This window comes from Eptatretus burgeri, chromosome 17, assembly GCF_056783735.1.
Source record: "Eptatretus burgeri isolate ZD-2024b chromosome 17, Ebu_testis_v1, whole genome shotgun sequence".
NCBI classification, from domain to species: Eukaryota; Metazoa; Chordata; class Myxini; order Myxiniformes; family Myxinidae; genus Eptatretus; species Eptatretus burgeri.
In genome coordinates, this window is record NC_140977.1 from 5,496,577 (window position 1) to 5,522,261 (window position 25,685).

At 40.3% G+C, this 25,685-nt stretch overlaps 1 protein-coding gene across 1 annotated transcript in view; it reads right to left on the bottom strand.

Moving 5' to 3' along the window:
- Window positions 1–209: 209 nt before the first annotated feature.
- Window positions 210–25,685, bottom strand: part of LOC147009162 (uncharacterized) — a 49,774-nt gene continuing 24,298 nt past the window's right edge. Inside the window, exons 6-10 of the mRNA XM_085862990.1 lie at window positions 24,269–24,364; window positions 16,056–16,311; window positions 11,127–11,189; window positions 7,105–7,248; window positions 210–3,153 (exon numbers count right to left, since the gene is read on the bottom strand). Coding sequence (XP_085719116.1) covers window positions 1,934–3,153; window positions 7,105–7,248; window positions 11,127–11,189; window positions 16,056–16,311; window positions 24,269–24,364 — 1,779 coding nt within the window. The 3' untranslated portion in view covers window positions 210–1,933. The remainder of the gene's footprint in view (window positions 3,154–7,104; window positions 7,249–11,126; window positions 11,190–16,055; window positions 16,312–24,268; window positions 24,365–25,685) is intronic.

The following is a 25,685-nucleotide window of genomic DNA, read 5'->3' on the forward strand; positions in this document are numbered from 1 at the left end:
CAAAACGCTTCATTTCGAGAATTTAAAAACAATATGATGTACACGATGAAACATTCCAATAAAATATTACCTTATACCCTAAGAAGAAGAACCTTTTCTACACAAGTGTATTATTTTAGCTTAGAATGCCTGCTCCTTCAGTAAATGAAGACACAGGGGTACATGTACAAGAAACTCAATGATGGAAGGACAATGACACTTATCTCATAATATATAATAATTTTGAGCAATATCTTCCTTAAATCAGTGATTATCCAAGGACCGTTTACATAATACCTTCAGGGCCAATAGCAATGGGTCGGATGGCCAGATTACCTTTGTAACAACAATGACAGGGTGAGAAGCATGTTGAACATCAGCTTTATGCACCTCCTCAGACACTAGGGAGGACTTAACCGAGTAACCGACCAACATCGTCGTGCTCGACTATTTGTAGGAGAGGAAATGGCAGAAGACGAAAGTGTGTGGTGCCATCTTTTGGATAAGACTCACGTGTCGGCCGTGGTGTGACGATCTCGCACAGTATCGGTTACTTTCTTTCTTGCAAGGGAAACGTTGTACATTTCACATTGTCTCAGAAAATATTAAACAAAAATGAGTCATGCTTGGCCTGTTTTGAGAAAGGCGTCACTTGTTCAACCTTTTGAGCTTGTGTGGAACTTCTCATTCCTCATTCTTCCTCACTTGAGAAGGTGTAATCAAAAGTTTTTTTCAGCACACCTTCAGCATTATCCAGTATACCTTGATTCTTCACACCCACAAAACGGAGTAAGGTAAAGTAAAGAGAAGCCTGAGGGAAAACCCGCTGTCGGAAAATTCATCATACAACCTGGAAATATAGGTGAAAAACCAATCAAACCATCCTGCTTTTTGCATGCTGGAATTTTAAGCAACTTCCCTGTCCTCACGACCACCCCCTCCTCACCCAGGCTCTGATTCATCCATGGACCATCTTTCAAAAGAGCCTTTTCCAGCCAAATAAGACTTCTCTACTTGATTGGAATCCCCCTGGGTGGATATGTCAGAGATTGGAAAACAGTCCTTTCAGGATACAAAATCTCCACCTTCGTTTTTAGAATCATGTTGAGGACCAAGTTACATTCTGGACCGTTTCCAATTTCCTGGAATTCGGAAAACTCTGTTCATTCAGACGACCCTTCCCCACTTGGTTGTGATCTCAATTTGTGCGTTTCAGAAGGTGAAATAGAGTCCTCTCAAATGTCAAAGTAGGCATCTTGTGTTTTTGGAGGAACACGTCTTGATGAACAAGTTGTGAATCTTTCTTGTTCTCAAAGTTTTCTCCCCGATGGTTTTTTTTTTCAGGATATCAATGAACCACAAGAGCCTCCAATTGTAGTCCGTTTGTTGTCATATTCCATGGGATGTTTTTTTATGATCTCATTGAGGTTCTTCCTCACTACCATTCATCCAACTACTGTATCACTGGGACAACGTCGGCACTCTTCAGCTTCCAGGTTCTCTTAGCTTCATTTGTCAAATCCTTGTACTTGGCCATATTCCTGATTTCCATGTTATTTAGACCAAAGTCTCTCAGTAATGACACTTCGATAAGCAATGCCATGTTATCCTTTTTGTATGTAAGTACTATACCCAGAAAAAATGCTTTATTTTCTGTGTTCACACTTGATGGGATCGTTAGGTCGTTCACGAGCTCTCTGTCCTTGTTTCCAACCATCGCTTTTGGTTCATGCTGCCATATTAAATTTTTTGCAGCTGCACCAATGAATTACTCAACAGGCATTGCAGTACCTTTGTGTATACACCTGTTCTGACAGGAGTGTTTTTTTAACATTCCAAAAGAAGGTAATGGTGCTTTCTGTTTCGACCTTGCATAACATACACTTGTCCAATTGAATCAATCCTGCCATCTTATTGAAGCCATTTGCACAATGTTGTTGGTCTTGGACATTTATTATGACACATTCTCTATCCCAGTTAGGTTCTCCACTGCATGTACTTTTTGATGTCGAGATAAATGTGATGAACAAGCAAAACCCTTGTTGCAGTAAGAACATGTGTAGGGTTTCTCTCCAGTGTGTATTCGTTGATGCCGCTTCAACTTGGAGATATCAATAAAACCCTTGTTGCATTCAGAGCAATGGTAGGGCTTTTCTCCCGAATGAATATTTTCGTGAGAATGTAAAGTTGATGAAGAAGTAAAGTTCTTGTTGCACACAGAACAATGAAAGGGTTTCTCTCCAGTGTGGATACTGTGATGTTCTCGTAAATTTGATGATTGCTTGAATGATTTGCCACATTGTGAACACTTGTAAGGCTTCTCTCCCGTGTGAATTCTGTGATGTTGATGTAAATTTGATAACTGAATAAAAGCCTTGCCGCATTGTGAACACTTGTAGGGTTTCTCTCCCGTGTGTATTTTTTTATGTATATATAAATATGAAGACGACGCAAACGCCTTGCAGCACACTGGACACTTATAAGGTTTCTCTCCCGTGTGTATTATGTGATGTTTACGTAAATTTGTTGACTGATTAAATGCCTTTCCACATTGGGAACACTTGTAGGGTTTCTCTCCTGTGTGTATTCTTTGATGTACTTTCAAATACTTGGTAGTGGAAAAATCCTTATTGCAAACAGAACACTTGAAAGGCTTCTCTCCTGTGTGGATTTTTTGATGTACTTTCAAATACTTGGTAGTGGTAAAATCCTTATTGCAAATAGAACACTTAAATAGATTTGTCTTCTCTCCCATGTGTAATTTTTTATGTTGACATAAAGATGATGAAGTAGTAAACGCTTTGCTGCAAAGGGAACATTTATAAGGCTTCTCTCCTGCATGTTTTCCTTTATGATAATTCAAAGATGATAACTGAGAAAATTCTTTGCTACACACTGTACACTTGTACGGCATCTCATGCTTGTGTAATGTTTGACAACTCTTTAGAGATTTTAATGAACTAAATGTTTTCTTGCAAACAGAACACTTGTGCGGTTTCTCCTTCCTTTCGGTTTTCTTGAATGTAGTAATACAATTGTTGTTCTTCGTTAGAACACGGCTATATTTGTTGACTTTCTTCTGAGAAGTCTGTGTCATGTTCTGATTGAAAGAAACTTCTGTGTCAAACAACTGGGAACTTGACTTGGAACAAGAAACCATTTTCATTTGATCCTCTGTAAAGACAATTCAGAAAGACATCAAAAAAAAATCACTGAGAGGTATTAATAAATCACTATGAAAGGCATCAATAAATCCATTATGAAAAGCAACAACAGGTGATTATGCAAGGCGTCAATAAATCCATTATGAGAAGAAACAATAAATCATGATGAAAGGTATCAATAAATCACAATGAAAGGCATCAATAAATCACAATGAAAGGTATCAATATATCATTATGAAAGATATTGTTACGGCCACCGAGTGTATGAGGGGGTTAATCCTCGTTTCTACTCGGAAGAACTGGACCTGGGGCCACCGCTCACAATGAACTTTATGGTGCGGTGGTTGCTTAACAACCATGAACGCCGCTCAATTACCCACGAGTTCCAGTGTCCACATTCTAATTTGCCATTTAACTCGAGGTCACATGGCCTCCTGACCGGGGAACGTGCCCTCGGTGATGCACCGATCTTAATTAATGCGGCCGAGCATTTACCGCTGGTGCACGTTGACTATGACAGGTTAATTAGTTTGGGAATTACCTCCCAGTCTATCTAGGTTTAGACAATGCTGGATCAATGGAAGGAAATGACAAGCACAGACAGGTTGAAACTTCAAGGAACTTATTTTTAAGAAAAATAAATAAAATGAAGAACTTTTTATTTCCTTGTCGATTAAATAGCTGAATTCATAATCGATCAAATGTTCAATCAACAAAATAATCTCAAACAAATAAAAGAATTCAACAAGCATTTATAGAAAAATGGACAAAGAGCAGATGCTTATCACTATGCCTGACTTGACAATTAAACATGAGATATGGGTACCCATCAGATCATTCAGGGGGAAAAGAAATCCGGTCTCGGCTTACCAAGGCAGAAGTCGTGCGTCTACTAAAAGAAACCAAAATGTGTGAGCATGCCTTGGTCTACGTGTTCAAATGAGTTCTCCACAGCTTGGCTCGTTTCCACTGCCAGTGCCCTGCCTCGCCATGCACCCACCCACAAACAGGCTTCAACACCAATTGACGTCACGTCATCACCCCCAGGAACCAGGGATGCCAAGAATCAGATACGCCAAGAGCCAGGTACGGAGCAGAACCAGCAGGAACGATCCAACTGTCACCAACCACGGTTGCTGCTGTTCGCAACCATCAGGAGTTGTCAGGAGCTGCCACCAACCGTCAGGAGCTGCCACCAACCGTCAGGAGCTGTCAGAAGCTGCCAGCAACCATCAAGAGCTGTCAGGAGCTGCAACCAACTGTCAGGAGCTGCCACCAACCGTCAGGAGCTGTCAGGAGCTGCCATCAACCGTCAGGAGCTGTCAGGAGCTGCCACCAGCCATCAAGAGCCATCAAGAGCTGCCACCAACCGTCAGGAGCTATCAGGAGCTGTCATCAAGTGTCAGGAGTTGTCAAGAGTTGTAACTAACGATCAGGAGCTGTAAGGAGTTGTTACCAACAGTCAGGAAGGCAGTCCTCCCATCCTTTTTATAGGTGACCAGTGTGGGAGGAGCCTCAAGCAGACTTCAGCCACATACAGCTTGCCGGTTGGCGCATCCCTGCACGTGACCTCCAACTGTCAATTCTCGCGATCATTCTCTCCTCACTATCGAATTAGATGCAATTCCCAATTAACACATGCCTGACTTACGACGCCATGTTCGGGATGCTGGATGAATGCCAGAAAGCAGTCATTTGCCGGAACAACCGAGCGAAAACGTGAAGCGCTAACAAAACATCAAAGGGTATTTATCACCTCTCGGTTCAACAAGATACAAACAAGAGCCAGCCAACGTCCATAGAGCTGCCGAATGGGGCATCAAACGTAGATGGAAAAAGGTGAATGTCGAACATCAATGGAAAAAGATCGCTCCTGAGGTAAATGATCCACAGCCATGTTTGACAGTCAAAATAAACTGTCCAGAAAAAGCTTGTGGTGTATTTCCAAGCCAATGCGTCTTGACGGAAAGGGAATACAATGAGTCTCCATTGGGCTAACGGCTATCTATCGCGTGCACGAACGGTAAATATCGCTCATGCAGAAATGAAAAGTGATGTAAAATCATAAGTCATGAACGTGTTGAAAAGAGGAAAAGGTTATCCTGCAAGAAAGAAAAGGGAACCTGTTCCCTACCCTTCTGCAACGCATCAAAGAGTCAGAATCCCACCAGACAAGGGGGACGGGTCTATTCTGAGCATGCATTTATGGAAATAACTCTCTGAGGACCTGGATGTTGTGTGCATTACTCAGATCCGATTTGGAAATCCATAACACTACTAATAAATCACAATGAAAGGCATCAATAAATTACTAAGAAAGGCATCAATAAATCATGATTGCTGTAAAACGTACAACATTAAAAAAAAAATGCAAAATGGACTCTATTTTGATGTAAAATTGCCCTGTATCTGTACTCTTCTCCACAAAGCAGAAGCTACATCGGAAGCATTCCATAAGTGTCAGAAAATTAAAACTTTCCTAACAAGTAACTTGGTTGTTCTATCTGTGTGATTTCACTAGTGGCCATGAAAGATGAATAATATTATTTCCCTTGCAATGATGCAAGAAGCCATTAAAATGAGGTCCAAGGCCTGCGCTATTATTACCAACTTATGGTTGTTTGTCCGTGCTTGATCCATTTTAAATGGGTGAAGCATGGAAAAGCAGCACGTACAATTTATTAAAGTCTTTGATATAACTCAGCCGAAGCTAGAACCTCCGATCTCCCAGGCTCAGAATGGATGCTCTCTAACCATTACGTCACTGAGTTGGGTTGAAAGGATCTATCAGGCCCACTCCCAAAAAAGACCAAAGTGTGGCAGAGTTCATGATCCCATCTAAAATCAATTTAATAATAATTTTTAAAACGTCATGGGTCAGGTGTCCAATCAAAGCGGGGTTGCATCAAAGCAGGACGTCTTGGTACCCGGTCATCACTGCCAGCAGTTATCAAGTGGCAGTTCTAATTATGTCTCTGGAACAATTAATGTCCAGTACACAAACCAAACCAATGTCCAGTACTAATTATGTTCAGTACACAAACCCCACAAAAAAAAAAACACACAAAACAAGTCCTGGGAAGGGTCTGCCCATCTCTGACTGCTCTTTTCCTTGTCCGTTCTGTGTAGACGCTCTTCCACGAGCCGAGAACATGTTAAAACAAAAATAAAAACTTTTTAAACAATGCCCCGACATTCGCAGTATTTTTCAGGAACGTATCACCCACAAATAGCAGGGCAGTATATCACTGACAGACATTGACACACATCTCCCCCCTCCCCTCCCCAACCTCATCCTTATTTTTTGATGCAAGTTACACTCCACTTTACACAAGTTAACTCGACTGCACAATGTCTTTGATTTCCATGGGGAGGCACCACAGACAAGAGAAATCTCCATTCCATGTAATTAATCGAAACGTGTACACTGGATCCCTTAATTACCGACAACCAAAAACATGATGCATTGAAATGCACTCAGTTCCAGAAGAATGCATTAAAAAAATTGCACTCAAGCAGAAGGCTTCATTCATTGAAGGATCTTGAATGGAATGTAATTGCTTTTTGCCGAGTTATGCAATAAAATCATGAACACACCTTCTTCGGTTTTCAATATCTTGATAACAGAACTAACTTTTCAAACTTGGACCGATCCAAAGAAACTCAACTGATAATGAAGTTTTAATAACTTACACGACAGCGTGGATTGATGAAACAATCTAAAACCTTCAGCTTCAGGTTCCTGCTCATCGCCAAGTTACAAACATAAACACAAGGTACATCAAAACGTGCTTGGTCCTGCAAGTACAATAGATATCCTTGGTACATAAACAATCTTGAGTGGGTGCACAGTGTATAATCCGATGCACTTTTTGACATGATGAAGAAACTAAGCATTTCATTGTTCAGTGAACAAAACAAGAAGAGCAGTGCTGTGTGTTCTGTGTGAGGCTCTGTTTACCTTCAAGCAGCTGAGGAGCATTTTTCTGCTCCCTGTGAATAGAATCACAAGGTTCATGCTTCACACACTCATTGCTCAAAGCATCCTGGGAACTCTGATACAAGTTACTTTGAAACTTTTCCATCTTCACCGGATGAATCAGACCTGCAAACAATGTGATCACACATCATTTCAGGAAAGAGATAAAATTAATACAATTTCAAACACAAAAGAAAAATCGATTTTGAAATGAAACCGTCAAACAAACAACACAATAAAAAAAAAAGAAAATAATCAACAAGTTTGGCAATTAAAATTTTATTCTGCTTCAAATACAAAATGCACTTTATTTCAACTGACAATGAGTAATAAAAAAAAAAAAAAGGAATGAAAATGTGAAGAAAAACAAAAACTCCAGATTTTGAGACATTTCAGTAATTGCAACAAAAGCAAGGAGAAAAAGTACCCGTCCGCAGTGATGGGAAAAGTTAAAGTTAATCTCTCAATTTAAATTATTTCATGGACTTTAAAAAGGTTAATTGTATTGCAATATTGGTTTCAATCGGAGCTAAAGCCCTGAGATACTTACGTATACCTGAACCCCACCCTGGTGGCAGAGTTGCACTTCACATCATTAACTCAATTTCTCACTGCCCTTGTACTGATCATATACCTCCCAACTGGCAGGAGTTCCTTTTATTTGGCTGTGACTTTCCCTCACAAGAGATACACGGGGCATGGCTAATGCCACACTTCCAGGAAACTGGCAGTTTCTTAAGGTCAGAAGAAAACAAGGCAGAACTATTCCTATTGTCAGAATATGCGACAAAGGTAGAAGTAAAAGACAAAGTACTGATCAGCACAGTAAATGATGATGTGTGTCATCTGTGCCCATTGACAAGTCTGGTATCGCATCCTGCAGCCACGAAGCAGCAGATACCAGGATACTACTCCATGTGTCTGATGCTGTCAGCAGTAGGTTGTCTCATATAATGGTACGGACAGCTGACACGGATATTGTGGTCCTCTGTGTAGCGAATGCACATCGATTTCAAGTTGATGAACTCTGGGTTGCATTCGGCACTCGGAAGCATTTGCAGACTCACTCACCTGATGGGCATACCCAGTAATAACACCCGTATTTCAAAGCCTATTACCAATGCTGGCAGAGATCACAGATGAAGATTTCAGAGAGCTTGGACGGTTTGTTGTTATGCTTTACAATTGTACGCGTTTGAATGACGAAGTGAATCGATCATGACAAGTGCTACTTTCAAAGAACACGCGTTCGTTAGAGAACATCCCCCCGACTAAAACTGCCCTTCAAGAGCACATAAAGTGTGCTGTCCTCCAAGCTGGATACATCTGGGCTCAGACAACCATCAAGCAACCTGACCTTCCATGTCCAGAACGTTGGGGCTGGAAGCCTTGTGAGTGTGGGTGGACTCCCAAATGGACAACTTCACCTGAGACATCAAAGGTGTGTCAGGAATGAATTTGTTGCGGCTGCAAAAAAGGCCCACCGTGGCCATTATCCCTTGTGTAAATATTTCAAGACCAGGCTACCATGCACCTCCCAGTGCTACTGCGCTGGCAACTGCCATCATCGTGATTCGTACAGGTAGGTTGGTAATGTGTGTCCAGTTCGGAGGTGTATATGATAAATACGTATGCTTATTAGTTCTTGGAAATGACAGCCATTTGGATGGCTGCAGTGCAGTGTACTGTAATGGAGTGTTGTGTGGCTGTTTCTGGAATCAAGAGTCAAGTCAGGTCAGGTGTGGGAGCATGCGCCGGAGCAGCGGGTCGCTGCGTCCACTTTCTGCTGGTACTCCAGGGGCCTCCATCTGGCCATCCCCCAAGCAGATGCCTGGCCCATCGCCATCTACTTGAGATGCCGATCAACGTGCTGCAACCACGAGGCACGTGGTCAGCCCGTTGGCCTCCTCCACTCACGAGCTCCCTCACCGAAATAATCTGGTGAGCAGGATCAGCATCAGGAAAACGAGCCACAAGTTCATGCAGCCACATCTGATGCTCACGGACGACACAGGCAACAAATCTCATCTGAGTCTCTCTCAGCAACAGCTCGTTGCACACAAAGTCTGACCAGTGCCAAGGATTCTCTGAAGAGACCTGATACCGAAGGAGTGAAGTCGCCATCTCAAATCCCCAGTCATATTCCAAGTCTCATAACCGTAGAGCAAGACTGGAAGGATCAAGGACTTAAAAACTCGGACTTTCTTCCTCCTGCATAGGTACCAAGAGCAACACACCCCATGATCCAGTGAATCCAGGACAACCCCAGACATCCACTGACCTCTAGCTCAACATGCAGAGACATGAATATCACTGCCAAGGTAAGTGAATCTCTCCATGACCTCTACATCCTTGCCACAAACAGGTACAGACAGGACAGCAGCATCCAAGATGTCATTGAAAGCCTGGATCTTAGTTTTGACTCAGGAAACCCGTAATCCCAGCGGCTCCGACTCCTCATTCAGCACCTCGAGGGCCCCCAAAAGGATATCTAGAGTCTCCGCAAAGATGACTGCATCATCTGTGAAATCAAGGTCAGAGATCTTAGCATTCCCAAACGATGCACCGCAGCTTGATCTCTCCGAGATCGTCATGGGTCGGGGTCAGATGTCCGATCAAAGCGGGACGTCTTGGTACCCGGTCATCACTGCCAGCAGTTATAAAGTGGCATTTCTAATTGTCTCTTATTAATTACGTAACACACCAGTACACAAATGCCACACAAAACTACATAAACACCACATAAAACAAGTCCTGGCAAGGGTCTGCAATCTCTGATTGCTCTTTTTCTTGTTCAAAAAGTTATTGGGCCTGATATGTTCTCATTGATCGGACATTGTGTGGCGGAGGTATGCGCTCTCCTGAGTGCCCTTCTAGTTTTCTTTTTTAAGTGATGCTTCATAATTGAGAGATGAGGCCAAAAACGATATCTCAAAGAGTTATGGACGGATTCAGACGAAACATGGTGGATGAGTTGGGTAGGTGACAATAACCAGCTGATTACATTCTGGTTAAGGTCCGGATGCAGATCCGGCCTATCAGTGGGCTACAAATTGTAAACTGCTCAGCTTGGTGGAGGTATGGACACTACAAAGTGCTGTTCTCGTTATAACTGTCTTGATTGGGATAAATCAGAGTAATAAATAAACCTGACACCTGATACAGCATAGCTCACCTCAAAGAATATTTATTTTAATCGGTATTTGCATTTTTACAACCACAGGCACTTGGGAATTACAGATAATACAGGCCGATGTTAGAAGCATCTCCCAACCTGACACTTCGCACAACATATTTCCAAGCACACAAAATAAATATATAAATACGGTATTCAGGATGTCTTAGAAAATGTTCAGGATCCACATGAACATTATCACTGTTTGGAAAGTGATTGGTATTCCTGATTTGTATAAACTCAAGTAAACAGGAATGGGACTGACAGGATGACCTAGAGGTACGCACACTCGCCGCCAAGCTGTCTAGCCTGGGTTTGAATCCCGACCCAGCCATAATCTGTCATTCCGATGTTTCACAGGCAGGGTGATTCATCAATGTGTGCGCCATTCTTTGGATGGATGAGACACTGGGTGGCCCGTCTGCCGAAATTAGTCCTCAGACGTTGAAGATCCCAAGGAGTCCTTCACGAAGAGTAGGCGAGCGATCGCCATCAACAAATTTCTTCTTGCTGCCCTAACTACTGTAACTGCTGGGAGGACAATGGCAAACCACCCAGTATAAATAACCCTTGCCAAGAAACTGCTTCGGCAGCGCAGACACTCTGTAACAGAGTATGGTACATCAGAACAAGAATCAGAGAATCCGGAATGGAAGAATGAATAACATGGCTGGGATTTTCATTCGCGATTTCATGTCAAACATGATCGACATTTGTACCTTGGGAGAAATAACAAGTACTGGATACACTGTGGTGAAGTTTACTTTGGATTGTAATATTATCATACACAATTAAACGACAGCATCAATCATGTGTTTATGGTTCAAACCTTCATCTTGATGGAATGAATCATCGAGAACTTCAGACTTCACCTTTACTTTCGCAATAAAATCTGAAACAAAAACAATCCAATGATAAACAAAACTTTGAAAGATTAAAATTTTAAACAAATCATGCAAAACCTTCATAACAATATATTATCAACAACTCACCTTACAATCTCAACCGTTTTTATTTTATGTTAAAGGTTCCAGTCACGGACTGTATCATCCTCATCGAGACCAGTGCTTCAAGGAAACGAAAAACAACTGAAGGAAGAGAAAAGTGAAGAGAAAGAAAAAAAAAATAATCGAAGTTTTTGAGAAACTGAAAAACCTGCCTGTTGGAAAGGGAAAGTTATAACTGTGAAGAAATACAGGAGAAGATAAAGATTTCTCGAGCTTAGAGACAAAGGGAAACAAAGAAACATCCTGACTGCCCATGCTTGCGTAACCAATGCCACACAATAATAATATGACGTCGTGGCTTGCCGATTATTTAATGGTTTAGTCTCCAAAATAGCTTAGTTTGTGGAGAGCTTAGCAAGAATCGAGAAAATCGAAGACAGTTACAAAGTTTGTGGAGTTTGGAGAGCAGCAGCTGAAACAGAGAAAAATCTTAAACAAGATGATTTTTTTTTTTTAAATTCCATTTCATGGAAATTATGTCAAAGTTTGGAGGTTTGACATCCACAAGGAGTGCACAACAGGTGTGTTGATGTTGGAATAAGCACAGGTTCCTCCTTTGAAGCAGAATCATGAGTGAAGGTAATTGTTACCCTCGCCGAAGGAGAAGATATTGTGTTTGGGTCCATTTGTTTGTGCCTGTCTGTCTGTCCACACAGAACTTTTATGTTTTTCTCCACAACCGCTTGTTTGAGAATAAATTTTCACCATCAGTGTAACTACTCATGCAGAACGTTTTAATCATAATTATTACGTCATAATTGGCAGCAATGTTGGAAAAAAGGAAAAACTTTAGACCTCTATCTCTGAAACAGCAAGGGGAAAAAATTGAAACTTGGCACATGGCAAGTACTCCTCATGGGGAATAAGTACGATTTTTAGCAGCATCTCGCGTAGCGAACGCTGCTCTAAGAGAGCTTGGCGTTGTTCTTCTTCTTCTTGTGAAGACAAAACCTTTATATTAGGATTTGGCTCCTTTATATACACGATCCGGATCTCCTTAAATACTAAACATTATAAACATCCTCGCATTAAAGGTGCCTTTTGAGAGCGTCTATCATGAACTTTTAAATATATTCGGACATTTGCTTTAAAGTTTCGAAAAGTTCACGTAACTATACTGAAACGCAAAAGAAACTTACCACCTTTTAAACCTTCAAATATCAACAATAACACTGCGTGTCGTAAATGTGTGAACTTATTTGTGGACAATAGTGTCCTCACTGTCAGACAAAACGGTCATGGATGGTCACTTGAACCTTCAATGGTCACTTCATAGCACAGCTGTTGAACAGCCGTTTTGACTGTCAGTGATTAGCCAAGGGGTACGGGATGATTTTAATGAGCTGCACGTGATGTCTTGATATTGGCTTTAAAAAGGCCAGTGCAAAATGGGCATTTCAATCAACATGCCACGATTGTCAAGGGATCAACGGCAGTGTGCCTTGGGCATGCTGCAAGGCGGATTGAGCTACCGTGAGGTGGCACGTCGCCTTGGCTGTTCACACCAGACGATATCGGCCCTGGTGGACAGAGACACCCTCCACAACTCTGCAGATGACAGACCTCGATCAGGGAGGCCAAGAGTCACCACTGCAAGGTAGGACAGGCAGATGGTCCTAAGTCAGATGGCTTCAGACATTGAGGACTGAGTGGGACAGAATCCAGCAGCAATCCATCCAAAGACTGGTAGGCAGTATGCGCCGACGATGCACTGCCTGTATCCAAAACAATGGTGGCCACACACGCTATTGAAAGGGGACTGACATTGCACCCTGTGCTGTTCTGTACTGTAGAACAAACTTATGAGATGGTGTATCTTGGTCAAAAACTTGACATGTCATCAATAAAATGCCAATGTTTCAATTAGCAATTGTTGGTTTGTTTTATTTTGAACTGTTACAATTTTATTACATTTCAAACAAGTGGTAAGTTTCTTTTGCGTTTCAGTCTATTTAAAGATTATTCCATTTAATATATTGTAATTTCGTAAATACATTATTTATTTCGTAAATACACGATATTTCGTAAATACACTATTGGCTTAATCAAGGCATGTGACGAAATATCGGAAGTTGTTTTTTTTTTTGTTTTTTTTTAGCCGAAAAAACCTTTAGGACGCTGCTCTTGGACACATTTGTCCTTGTTTTCAATGACGTCATCGGTGCCTTCGTTACGACGTCATAATTGCATGTGTGGAACACTACATCGACAAAACCTTTAGGACGCTGCTCTTGGACACATTTGTCCTTGTTTTCAATGATGTCATCGGTGCCTTCGTTATGACATCATAATTGCATGTGTGGAACGCTACATCCGATCAGTATGAAAAATTTTGAGGGTCATCGAGGGATAAAATGGTCCACAAATTTTGGTTGATTATGTCATCGATCACATGATTCGGCAGCCATATTGTTTTTTATATTTAAAAAAAACCTTTAAAAAGCTTCTTCTCTGAAGTGGTTGAACAGATAGATCGAGGCAAAAACTTTACATGTATGACCGCCTATCCATGAGGAACAAAAAGCTCACATATGACATCATAGGTCACATAGTTTGGCCAGCATATAAATGATTTACCTTAAACCTATAAAAATCTTCTTCTCCAAAATGGCTGGACAGATCGAGGGGAAACTTCAAAGAAATGTTCCCCATGCCTTGTGTGTACAAGTTTCTTTCGGAAAAATTGATCGGTCACATAGTTTTGCAGCCATATTGCATTGAAGAAAAATATTAAATAATGTTTTCTCAGGAACAGCTGAAATCAAGCGACATGAAACATCACAATTACAATGTAGTAGTGACGTGGAATACAAATGATAAATTTCAACTTGATCAGACACACGGTCTGGCAGGCAGAATTATTTAGTTTATTGATCTGGGTTCATTTTTATTTTTGGAGAAAAGGCTCATTTTGCTGTGCCTGGTTGGGTTTGAGGGAAGAGGAGTAGCAGCTGAAATGTGAATTGTATCCAGGTTCCTCCTGGTGACTTCATCTTTGTTTTATGCTTGTTCGGATTCCTTCCGATTACTCCAACTAGAAGCACCCGCTCCCTACGGGAGCTGACAAGGGGGTCATGTTATTATATTTATGCCTATTTTACTCCAAGGGGTCCCAGGATTACACATCCAAAAAATGGTTGTGATCGGTTCAGCCGTTTTTGCGGTACCTGAGAACAGACAGACAGACAGATGGTGAATTACAGTAAGATGCAGGACTCTACCTTTTTGGTCTTCCATTTGATCTGAATTTTTTTTATTTGATTCCATTCCCATTTATTTTAATCCCATTCTAAATTAAATTGAAGAATATAAAACGTCATCTGTCAGGGTCAGGTGTCCAATCAAAGCAGGGTTGCATCAAAGCGGGACGTCTTGTTACCCGGTCATCACTGCCAGCAGTTATAAAGTGGCAGTTCTAGTTATGTCGCATGTTACCTTCGCCACCGAAGGTGAAGGAGGTTATGTTTTCGCCCGTTTGTCTGTTTGTCTGTGTAGAAGATATCTCAAAAAGTTGTGGACGGATCCGGATGAAATTTTGTGGACAGGTTCGGTGTGTGACAAGGACTAACTGATGAGATTTGGTGAAGATCCGGATCTGGATTCGACAACTAGAATTCTTAAGTGATTCTTCACCATTGAGAGATTATATCATTTTGGCTCAAATCACGATATCGAGAAAAGTTGTGGTGAGATTTGGATGAAACTTGGGGTACACATTGGGGTGTGGAAATTGGAAACTTGGGGTGTGACAGAAAGAATTGTTTCGATTTGGTGAAGATCCGAATACGAGAATTATTTAATTTTCAAAGTGATTCTTCACCATAGAGAGATAGGGCCCAAAACAATGTAGTACTGTATAGCATGATATTTCAAACATGTATTGGGCCCGTTATGTTCTCGTCGATCAGGTATTACGGGGTGGAGGTATGTGCTCCACCGAGTGCTCTTCTAGTTGTTTTGGAGAATGAAAAAATATTGGCACAGGACAGAATAGAAAGACATGGAGAAGTATTACCTGGGAAAAACACGGTAATCTCTGTACCCTTTAACCTCTGTATTACACGGTAATCTGTACCCTTTAACCTCGGTATTACACGGTAATCTCTGTACCCTTTAACCTCTGTATTACACGGTAATCGGTGTCCTTTAACCTCGGTATTACACGGTAATCTCTGTACCCTTTAACCTCTGTATTACACGGTAATCTCTGTATTACACGGTAATATGTGTCCTTTCACCTCTGTATTACACGGTAATCGGTGTCCTTTAACCTCGGTATTACACGGTAATCTCTGTACCCTTTAACCTCTGTATTACACGGTAATCTCTGTATTACACGGTAATCTCTGTACCCTTTAACCTCTGCATTACACGGTAATCTCTGTATTACACGGTAATCTGTGTCCTTTAACCTCAGCATTACACGGTAATCTCTGTACCCTTTAACGTCGGTATTACACGGTAATCTCTGTACCCTTTACCTCGGTATTACACGGTAATCTCTGTACCCTTTAACCTCGGTATTACACAGTAATCTCTGTACCCTTTAACCTCGGTATTACACGGTAATCTCTGTACCCTTTACCTCAGTATTACACGGTAACTTCTGTGCCCTTTCACCTCGGTTTCCCCAATTTAAACCTTCGTGAGATTCCCCATTTAAATGAGTTCCCGAAAATGTGCACAGCACGAACCGGCACAGACCCGGCACGTTAACGGTAAAAGCAAGGTGAGGAGAGAACGACACGTACCGGGTCCCGATTCCTCATCCTCGGGTGGACCGACCCTGGTCTCGGAGTCCGCGGGAGAATCTCCCGGAACGACGTCGTTTCCTCCATCGGAGCCGCTCGTGGATCCCGGGGGTTTCGTTCTGTGATCTCCACCGGAGAGATGTCGGTTCATGGCGAACCTGAGGGGACTGTGTGGTAAGAATGTGGTGAAATTGTACTCGATGGTAAACGAGCATCGAACGTGAAGTAAAATCGCACCACGTCTCCCGTACTTTCTTCAAACGATGTTATTCACGAATTCTTCCTCTTCTTCTTCTTCTTCTTCGTTTACTGACGATATTTGAGCGGCGAGGATCTCTAAACACCACACACACCCAAACTCATTGGTTCCAGTTAAATAAAAAAATACTCGGCACTTTATACCGTTCGACCCGTTCAATTTATAAATTTTATGACCGATTTGCAGAGTCGAGGATGCTTCTGGCTCATTTGACAAAGTCTATCCGGTCCGCCTGACCACGAAAAGACAAACAATGAGCATCGCCATTCACGACACACGGAGCGCGGTGTCGCCACTTAGCCGCCATGTTGGTTCACCCAGCAAGCCAGGCTGAGGTGATGTCAATCATTCGTTTTGGCCGATATTTAATGCGAAGAACGATCACATTTCTTCACCTTTTGTGCGAGATCGTTTTTTTTTTCTTCAATAGGAAACCTGTCATAGTATTAATAACTGTAACACAATCCCTTACGCTATCCTTTTCAGAAGAAAGTTCTGGAACAATTACTGTGCGTTTGTGAGTGTGAAGAATTCGTCCGTTATCATGAAATTTACCACCGGCCATTTACCATCACTTAACTGTGTTTATCCTGATTCAGTCACCATATTCACTCCAATAACGGGCATCTCATCATCACTCGATCATTTACACTTTTCTCATGAGAATCACGATCATCGTCATCAATACATCATAAACCTCTACATGATCATCATAATCCTTGTCACAATTATCATGTACTGATGTACTCGTGTCCACCAGTAAACACCATCACTTCATTCAACTTCACGAATATACCATGAACACCGGCTGTTGTGACGTCATCATCTACATGCTGTCTTCTCCATGATCATCATCTATATAATCATCATCGTGATCATCTACATGCTATCTTCTGCATGATCATCATCATCATCTACATGCTATCTTCCACATGATCATCATCTGCATGCTGTCTTCCACATGGTCATCATCTACATAATAATCATCGTGATCATCTACATGCTATCTTCTGCATGATCATCATCATCATCTACATGCTATCTTCCACATGATCATCATCTGCATGCTGTCTTCCACATGGTCATCATCTACATAATAATCATCGTGATCATCTACATAATCATCATCGTGATCATCTACATGCTATCTTCTGCATGATCATCATCTGCATGCTATCTTCCGCATGATCATCATCTGCATGCTGTCTTCCACATGATCATCATCTACATAATCATCGTGATCATCTACATAATCATCATCGTGATCATCTACATGCTGTCTTCTACATGATCATCATCATCTACATAATCATCATCGTGATCATCTACATGCTATCTTCTGCATGATGATCATCATCTACATGCTATCTTCCACATGATCATCATCTACATAATAATCATCGTGATCATCTACATGATCATCATCTACATAATCATCATCGTGATCATCTACATGCTGTCTTCTACATGTTCATCTTCATGCTTTCTTCTACATGATCATCTTCATCATCCACATGCTGTCTTCTACATGATCATCTTCATCATCTGCATGCTATCTTCTACATGATCATCATCTTCTACATGATCATCATGCTATCTTCTACATGATCATTATCTACATGCTATCTTTGACATGATCATCATCTTCTACATGATCATCATCTACATGCTGTCTTCCACATGATCATCTACATGCTATCTTCTGCATGATCTTCATGCTATCTTTGACATGATCATCATCATCTACATGCTGTCTTCTACATGATCATCATCTACATGCTATCTTCTACATGATCATCATCTACATGATCATCATCGTGATCATCTACATGATCATCATCTGCATGCTATCTTCGACATGATCATCATCGTAATCATCTGCATCCTGTCTTCGACATGATCATCTACATGCTATCTTCCACATAATCATCATCGTGATCATCTGCATGCTATCTTCGACATGATCATCATCTACATGCTATCTTCCACATAATCATCGTGATCATCTGCATGAAATCTTCCACATAATCATCTACATGCTATCTTCCACATAATCAGCTGCATGCTATCTTCTCCATGATCATCATCTGCATGCTATCTTCTACATGATAATCATCTACATGCTATCTTCTACATGATCATCATCTACATGCTATCTTCCACATGATCATCATCTACATGATCATCATCTACATGCCATCTTCTACATAATCATCATTGTGATCATCTGCATGCTATCTTCTACATGATCATCTGAATGTAAAGATCGAATCTGAATGTGTACTTGATGAAAGTTTCTATTTGTTAGACCTTTACTTCCACCACCAAACGTGGAGCGATGTTATGTTTTCAACCTTGTTTGATTCTCACAAAATCGAAGATTCGCAAATATATTGGTTGCTCTGGTCTGTTTGTTTGTATGTTACTCATCTGCAGGGTGCATTTTCACTCCGATATTCACCAACTGGTGGAGGTAATGACTAAGCAGGAATGCTATTGTTTTTGGTGGTCAACAAGTCAAAAGTCAAGGTCACAGTCAATTTTCAACCGATTCACTTGATATATAATCAATAACTTGATGTCTACGCCAATAAGCGATGAAGCCAGTCCGGTAGCTGAGGGGGTGTGTTGCATTGGGATTGTCGTGTGTGTACTATGTGTGAATGTCTTTACAGTTTTTTGAGGAATTCTGGCACTCAACATAGTGTTCCCCAGGCAGTTATTTAGTGAGTCTTCGTGCAATCAGACCTTCCCCTCATGTCTAATGGGTTAACAGGACGAAGTGTGTTGCGTGGGTCTTATAGCTAGGTCTAATTATATCTCTATCTTCCATTCAATCCTGATTTTCATTCCAACCCTTTCCTTTTATCCCCAATACAAATCGAAGCAGGCACCGCACCCAGGCAGCCACTCGATGAGAGACCCTCCACCAACACTGTACAGGACGCGCATGGCGCGCTCTTTCATTCAAATCTTCGCACCGATTTACGACGGTCTCACCTTGCTCCACGTTCGCTCACCACCTCGACCATCAACATCTCCTACACACAGGAAAAAAAAATCACCCTGCGCCTCCACATCGATGGAATTTGCCACCAAACGAGCATGTTGCGTGGCCCTGGCCACCACATACCTTTCCTAGCTTGATTGTAAATAAATGCTTTGTATAGAAATGTTCCCAGCTCGTTTTCATCCTTTCCTTCATTGGTCCAGCATGGTCCGTATCCTAGCTTAGTCGGGACGTTAACCCCAACGATCTGTTTCCAAGCCGGTACGTCCTTGGCAGTTATGTTCGACTGCATCTGATCCGGTTTGAGTAAGATGTATCAAGGACGTCTCGCCCGGTAATTAGATCACGTGACCATTTCAGGTAACCAATTTCCATCAGACGGAGGACCCTCAGTCACGTGGTTGAGTTATTGGCGTTCATGGTCATTTATTCCAGAGAGTCTGGTGGGAACCTGAACTAGCTTCCCCCCCCCTTCCCGTAAGCTTCTCACCCCAACCCTGGGTCTGCAACAATATATATATTTTTTTTTTTGCCGGGGGGGGGGGGTCTGGGTGAGAAGACCACAAGGGGGTGAAGCTATCTCGGGTTCCCACCAAACTTCTTTTTGTATACATAGGTGAGGCTCATGGAAGAGTTAGTGCAATAAACACATTGGGACATAACAGACAAAAACAGGATGCAAAACATGCATGCATGGGGTGGACAAGATTCCTACAGAAGGAAACTCCAAGGAGGGAAAATTGTAAGGAGGGATTTGGATGAGGTTAACGAAGGTAGAAAAGATGTCTGCGATGGCAGAGTTTTTGATTGGGGATGATTAGAACGCTGTTAGTCGCCTTCAACCCGATTGACCTTCTGTAATAACATTTGAGGTTCACCAGTCATAATCAAATGATCCCACATTGGTAAGTCATAATCAAAAGACTTCCCTCAGTCCCAAGCTAAGAGAGTGCAAAATAAAAAAATTTAATTAAATTACTCTTTCTTCTTTTTTTCAAATTCTGCTCATCTTGGTTCGCGGCATCAGGAAAAGTCCCACGTGGAATAGAAAAAGTTGAAAAGTCCAACATGGCAGATTGACTTGAAATTTGATGAGGATTTGTACACCAGGTCGATGAATTGAACCAACAACTATTTTTTAGGTCAACATAGGCCAAAGGTCAGCAACTTCGGTGGAATTTTTTAAATCCTCAATTTTCATCCAATTGACTTTAAATTTGAACAGGATCAGGTTACTGAATTCAAACAACAATTATCCTCATGCTCTAAAGCTCAGCATTGGCCGAATTTCTAAAATTGAGATATAGGGCCAAAAACTAAATATATTGTTGTGGTTCGGTAAAACTGCATGCCTCCAAGGTAATGGCACACAACATGCAGCAATCCAAAAATTTAATTTTAAAAGTGATTCTTCACCATTGAGAGAGCCAAAAACGATATAAAGAATGATATTTCAAAAATATGTTCGGCCTGATATGTTCTACTGCATCGGGCATTGCGTGGCGAAGGTATGTGCTTTATCGAGTGCCCTTCTAGTTTTAAGCGTAATTATCCCACGCACGTGAAGCGTAAAGCAGTGTTAAGAGCAGTGTTAAGCAATTGGTTAATGTTCATCCGTCCGTCTATCCTATCAGTTTATGATCAAGGAACAAGATTTAAACTGAATATAATATTTTGAACATGAATAGGAAGACAAGTTTCTCGTTTTATCAAGCTGATGGATTTGAATTTGGCTTGATTGCGCTTGCGCAGAGGAGCGAGACATTATATATATATATATATATATATATATATATATATATATATATATATATATATATATATATATATATATATATATATAAATATATATATATATATATATATACATATATATACATATATATACATATATATACATATATATACATATATATACATATATATACATATATATACATATATATACATATATATACATATATATACATATATATACATATCTATATATATATATATATATATATATATATATATATATATATATATATATATATATATATATATATACACATATACATATATATACATATACATACATACATACATATATATTAATCTGTCTACCTGCCTGGCAGTGAAACAAAATTGGAAATCATTCCAAACAGGAAACATTGTTTTTAAGGATGTTATAGAGAACACAAATAAGCATGAAGGACTAATGCAATGTTAGATAGGGTGATGTAATAGACAATGGGTAAAACAAACAATTCATTTATATATATGCCTTTAAACCTTCATTCAAATTCAATTATACGAGTATATTTGAAGACTGTAGAACACAAATCGGCTCCATAATACTTCCAGGAACCATGCTATATATTGATATGTAGCATTAGAGGGTGTGACATGAGAGAGGGTCAGGGTGAAGAAGATTCCCATTGACACTTCATTCTCTATGGTGATCAAGAAAAAAAGCCTCAATCTCCGAAACTGTGACTTAACGTCATCTATGATAACGTCATCTTAACGTAACAATATACTCATCACCTTATACATTGTAATAAGACTGCTTCAGTTGTGCTAAGCTTTGAGATTTTTTTTTTAAACTATCTTTAAAATCATTATTTTATTAAAATTGAAGTATTATCCTTGAACACAAGATTCTGTTGTTTCTAGAGCTTGAAGCAGGTGGTGCACCACAATCTATTATTATCATCCACCAGCCATCCTCACACTCCTTATTACCCACATTAATCCTTCCCAACCCAACAATTTACTTTCAGTTTGCAGTGTTACCTTTCCTCCTCTTTCTCTTCATTCATTCCCTTGCTTGCATCCCATAGATATCTCATTACCCAACCATCAATTCATACCATGCATCCCTTCGCTTTAGTGTGAGACTCAAGATTGTAGAAAGAAATCACCCCATAATTTTATATATAATTATAATGACACTCAAATATATTTCACAGAATGTAATTGCAATTAAAAGAAATGCCACACAATACAAATACTTTGAATTAACATTCCGGTGAAACCCTTACTGTAAGGCAAACTACATTTAGTCAGAACACGTTTTCATATTATAAAATAGCTCGAAGGGCAATCTTCGACATCACGACATCCCCAGATATGCCTGTGCCCACATTATTCCATCATTCAACGAGAGGGGGAGCACTCGGTAGAGTGCAAAACCTCCGCCGCCAATACTGCCGGGTCACTCAAGTGAACCTTATATCTTATTCATTAAATATGATGCCAACAGTGCTGACAGAGTTATAGTTCTTTTCTCCAACATTTTTTATTTTTATTTGGGGGGGGGGGGGGTTGGAAATCGCTTAAAACATGTGGAAATGCAAAAAAAAAAAAAATTCAAATATTTTTCAAATAAAATCGAATTAAAAAAAAAAAAAGTTGCAAAATTTTCAGTTTTTTTTTTTCTCTAACAATTTTTATTTTTTGGAAATCACTTAAAACATGTAGAAATACAAAAACAAAAATTCAAATATTTTTTCAAAATGGCCACCATAGCGGCCATATTGGATTTTGGACCGAGTCCAAAATCTAATGGCATGATCCTTGGACCATACCTAATCCCCCACCAAGTTTCGTCAAAATCCGTCGAGGAGTTTTTCCGTAATACTGTTCACAAACAAACAAACAAACAGGGGTGAAAACAGTAATGTTCCATTTTGTTCTTGTTCCATTTTTGATTTAAGTCCCTGAACCCAGATTCAAAATATTAAATAATTCTTGCTGCCAAACCAAGCGTCGGATCAGGTTCAAATGAAAAACATATTCACCATGACTAGAAGATCATAATTGTCACATTTCATGTCGATTGATGAAGTGGTTCAAGAGAAATATTTCTTTCAAGATTTTCATTCAATCCAATATGGCTGCCAGTTCTCCTATTAATTATTGGTGAACACCCTGGTATCCCCAAGGCTTAGGTAACATGTGGGTAAAGTTTCCATTCGATCTGTCAAGCCATTCTGGAGAAGATGATTTTTAAAGTTTTATTCTTCAAAAAAAATCATAGCTGCCAAGCCATGTGACCAATGATGTCATAGTTGGAGAACCTTTTGTTCCTCATGGATAGGTGATCGAACATACCTGTAAAGTTTCGGCTCTATCTGTTCAGCTGTTTTGGAGATGATGATTTTTGAAGGTTTTTATGTGCTGTTATTTTTTATTTTAAAATAAAATATGGGTGCTGAACCACGTGACCGATGACATCATCAATTTTTTGACCCCATACAATTTAGCCCAAGATGACCCTCAAAATGTTTCACTGATCGGATAAAGCGGATGACGAATGCAATTATGACGTCATAATGAAGCCACTCATGACATCATAAAAAAAAAATCAATTCTTTCCCATGGGGAGTAAGTACTTCACCTGTGCCAAGTTTCAATTTTTTTCCATGGAGCGGTTTCAAAGCTAGAGGTCCAAAGTTTTTCCTTTTTTCCAACATGGCTGCCACACCACGTGACCAATGATGTCATAATAATCATTAAAACATCCTACATGAGTAGTCACTTCTATGGTGAAAATTGTGTCAATCCACCAAGCGGTTGTAGAGAAAACAGAGAAAATTAACATACACGTACGTACGTACGTACTTAACGGACAACCCAAAATGCCTCTAGCGACTTTCGTCAGCAGAGGCACAAAAACAAAGTGATGTATACGATGAAACATTCGAACAACACAATCACCTTCTGCGCTAAGGAAGAACCACCTTTGCTTCACAAATGTATTATTTTGGCTTAGAATGCCCCCTCTTTTGGTAAATGAAGACGGCAGTACGAGGAGAAACTTGTTGAAGGAAGGACATGATAAATAATTTCTTATATTTAATAATTTTGAGCAATATTTACCTTTGATGAACAATTATCTAAGGTCCATTTACATAATACATTAAGGGCCAATAGCAACAGGTCGGCCAGCAGGGTTACCTTTTTAACGACTACGACAGGGTGAGCAGCTTGATACACCACCTCAGACACCAGGGAGAATTTAACCGAGTAACCGACCAACATAATCATTCTGGACTATACGGAAGAGAGGAAATCAAAATGGCAGAAGATAAAAGTGTGCAGTAACATCTTCTGGAGAAGTCTTACAGGCTGTGAATGTCCTGTGATGTGACAATTCCACACAGTATCGGTTACTTTCATTCTAACAAGGGAAATGTTTATTTGATATTGTCTCAGAAAAAAAATGAAAAAAAAGGAATCAAGTTTGTGCTGTTTTTGAGAACTCAAAATTCTCAAAAATTTGAGAACTCCCAGAACTCAAAATCTCCACCTACTTTTTCAATAAAGGGTCATGATTCGTGAACCAAACTGTGAAACTTTGTTCTCATACCCTCGTTCCAAGGGCTCTTTTCAAAATCTTCACTGAACCTCTGACAGCCTCCACTTGTAGCTCGTTTGGAGTGATAGTCCCTGGAATGCTTTTAAAGTACTTATCAAGGATTTTCTTTATCATTCCTGCAGCTCCGACCATCACTGGTATAATTTCAGATTTCTTCAACTTCCAAGTCCTCTTGACCTCATATTACAGATCCTGGTATTTGGTCATTTTCCTGATTTCTGCAGCATTTAGTCCAAAGTCAATGGGAACTGCGACCTCGATCAATAGTGCCAACTTTTCTTTTTTGTGTTTGAACACAATGTCCAGACGCAATGCTTTGTTTGCATATCTACACTTGGTGGGATCATCTTGTCATGCACGAGCATTATATGTTCATTTTCAAGGATCGGATTTGGTTTGCGTTTCCATGATTGCTCTGGGACCGGAATGTTTAAATGTTTACAGATGTGCCAGTGGATTACTCATCAGACGCTGTTATATCTTTCTGTGTACAGCTGTTCCGACATGGGTGTTTTCATCCGGAAGGGAGGTGGCTGGAACTTTCTGTTTCTTCCCCACAAAACCTGCATTTGTCAGATTGACTCAATCCCTCCATTTTCTTAAAGGCATTCGTGTAATGTCCTTCATCTTGAGCATTTATGACTCGTTCTCCATCCCAACTAACTTGATCTCTTCTTAGCCATTCCAATGAGCCTTCGTTATCAATCCCTATTCTTTCCAGCTTTAAAAAAATTCTTCCTTCCCTTTTGTCATTCTCCCATTTGTCAAAGTATATCTGCTGATATTCCTACTTTTTTCTTTGCAATCATTGTTGCTGTCTGTTTCTGTTTCATGTTCCTGTGCAATATCCATCACTTGCACCTGTTTTTGGATTAAGGATCCCTTTTCTGGTTTGTTATTTTCTTGCTTATGTACAAATGTCATCTAATATTCTGTCGAGCTTTTCACATACTCCACTAGTCCTACACACGTTCTGCGCACTTGGAGAAGCTTCAT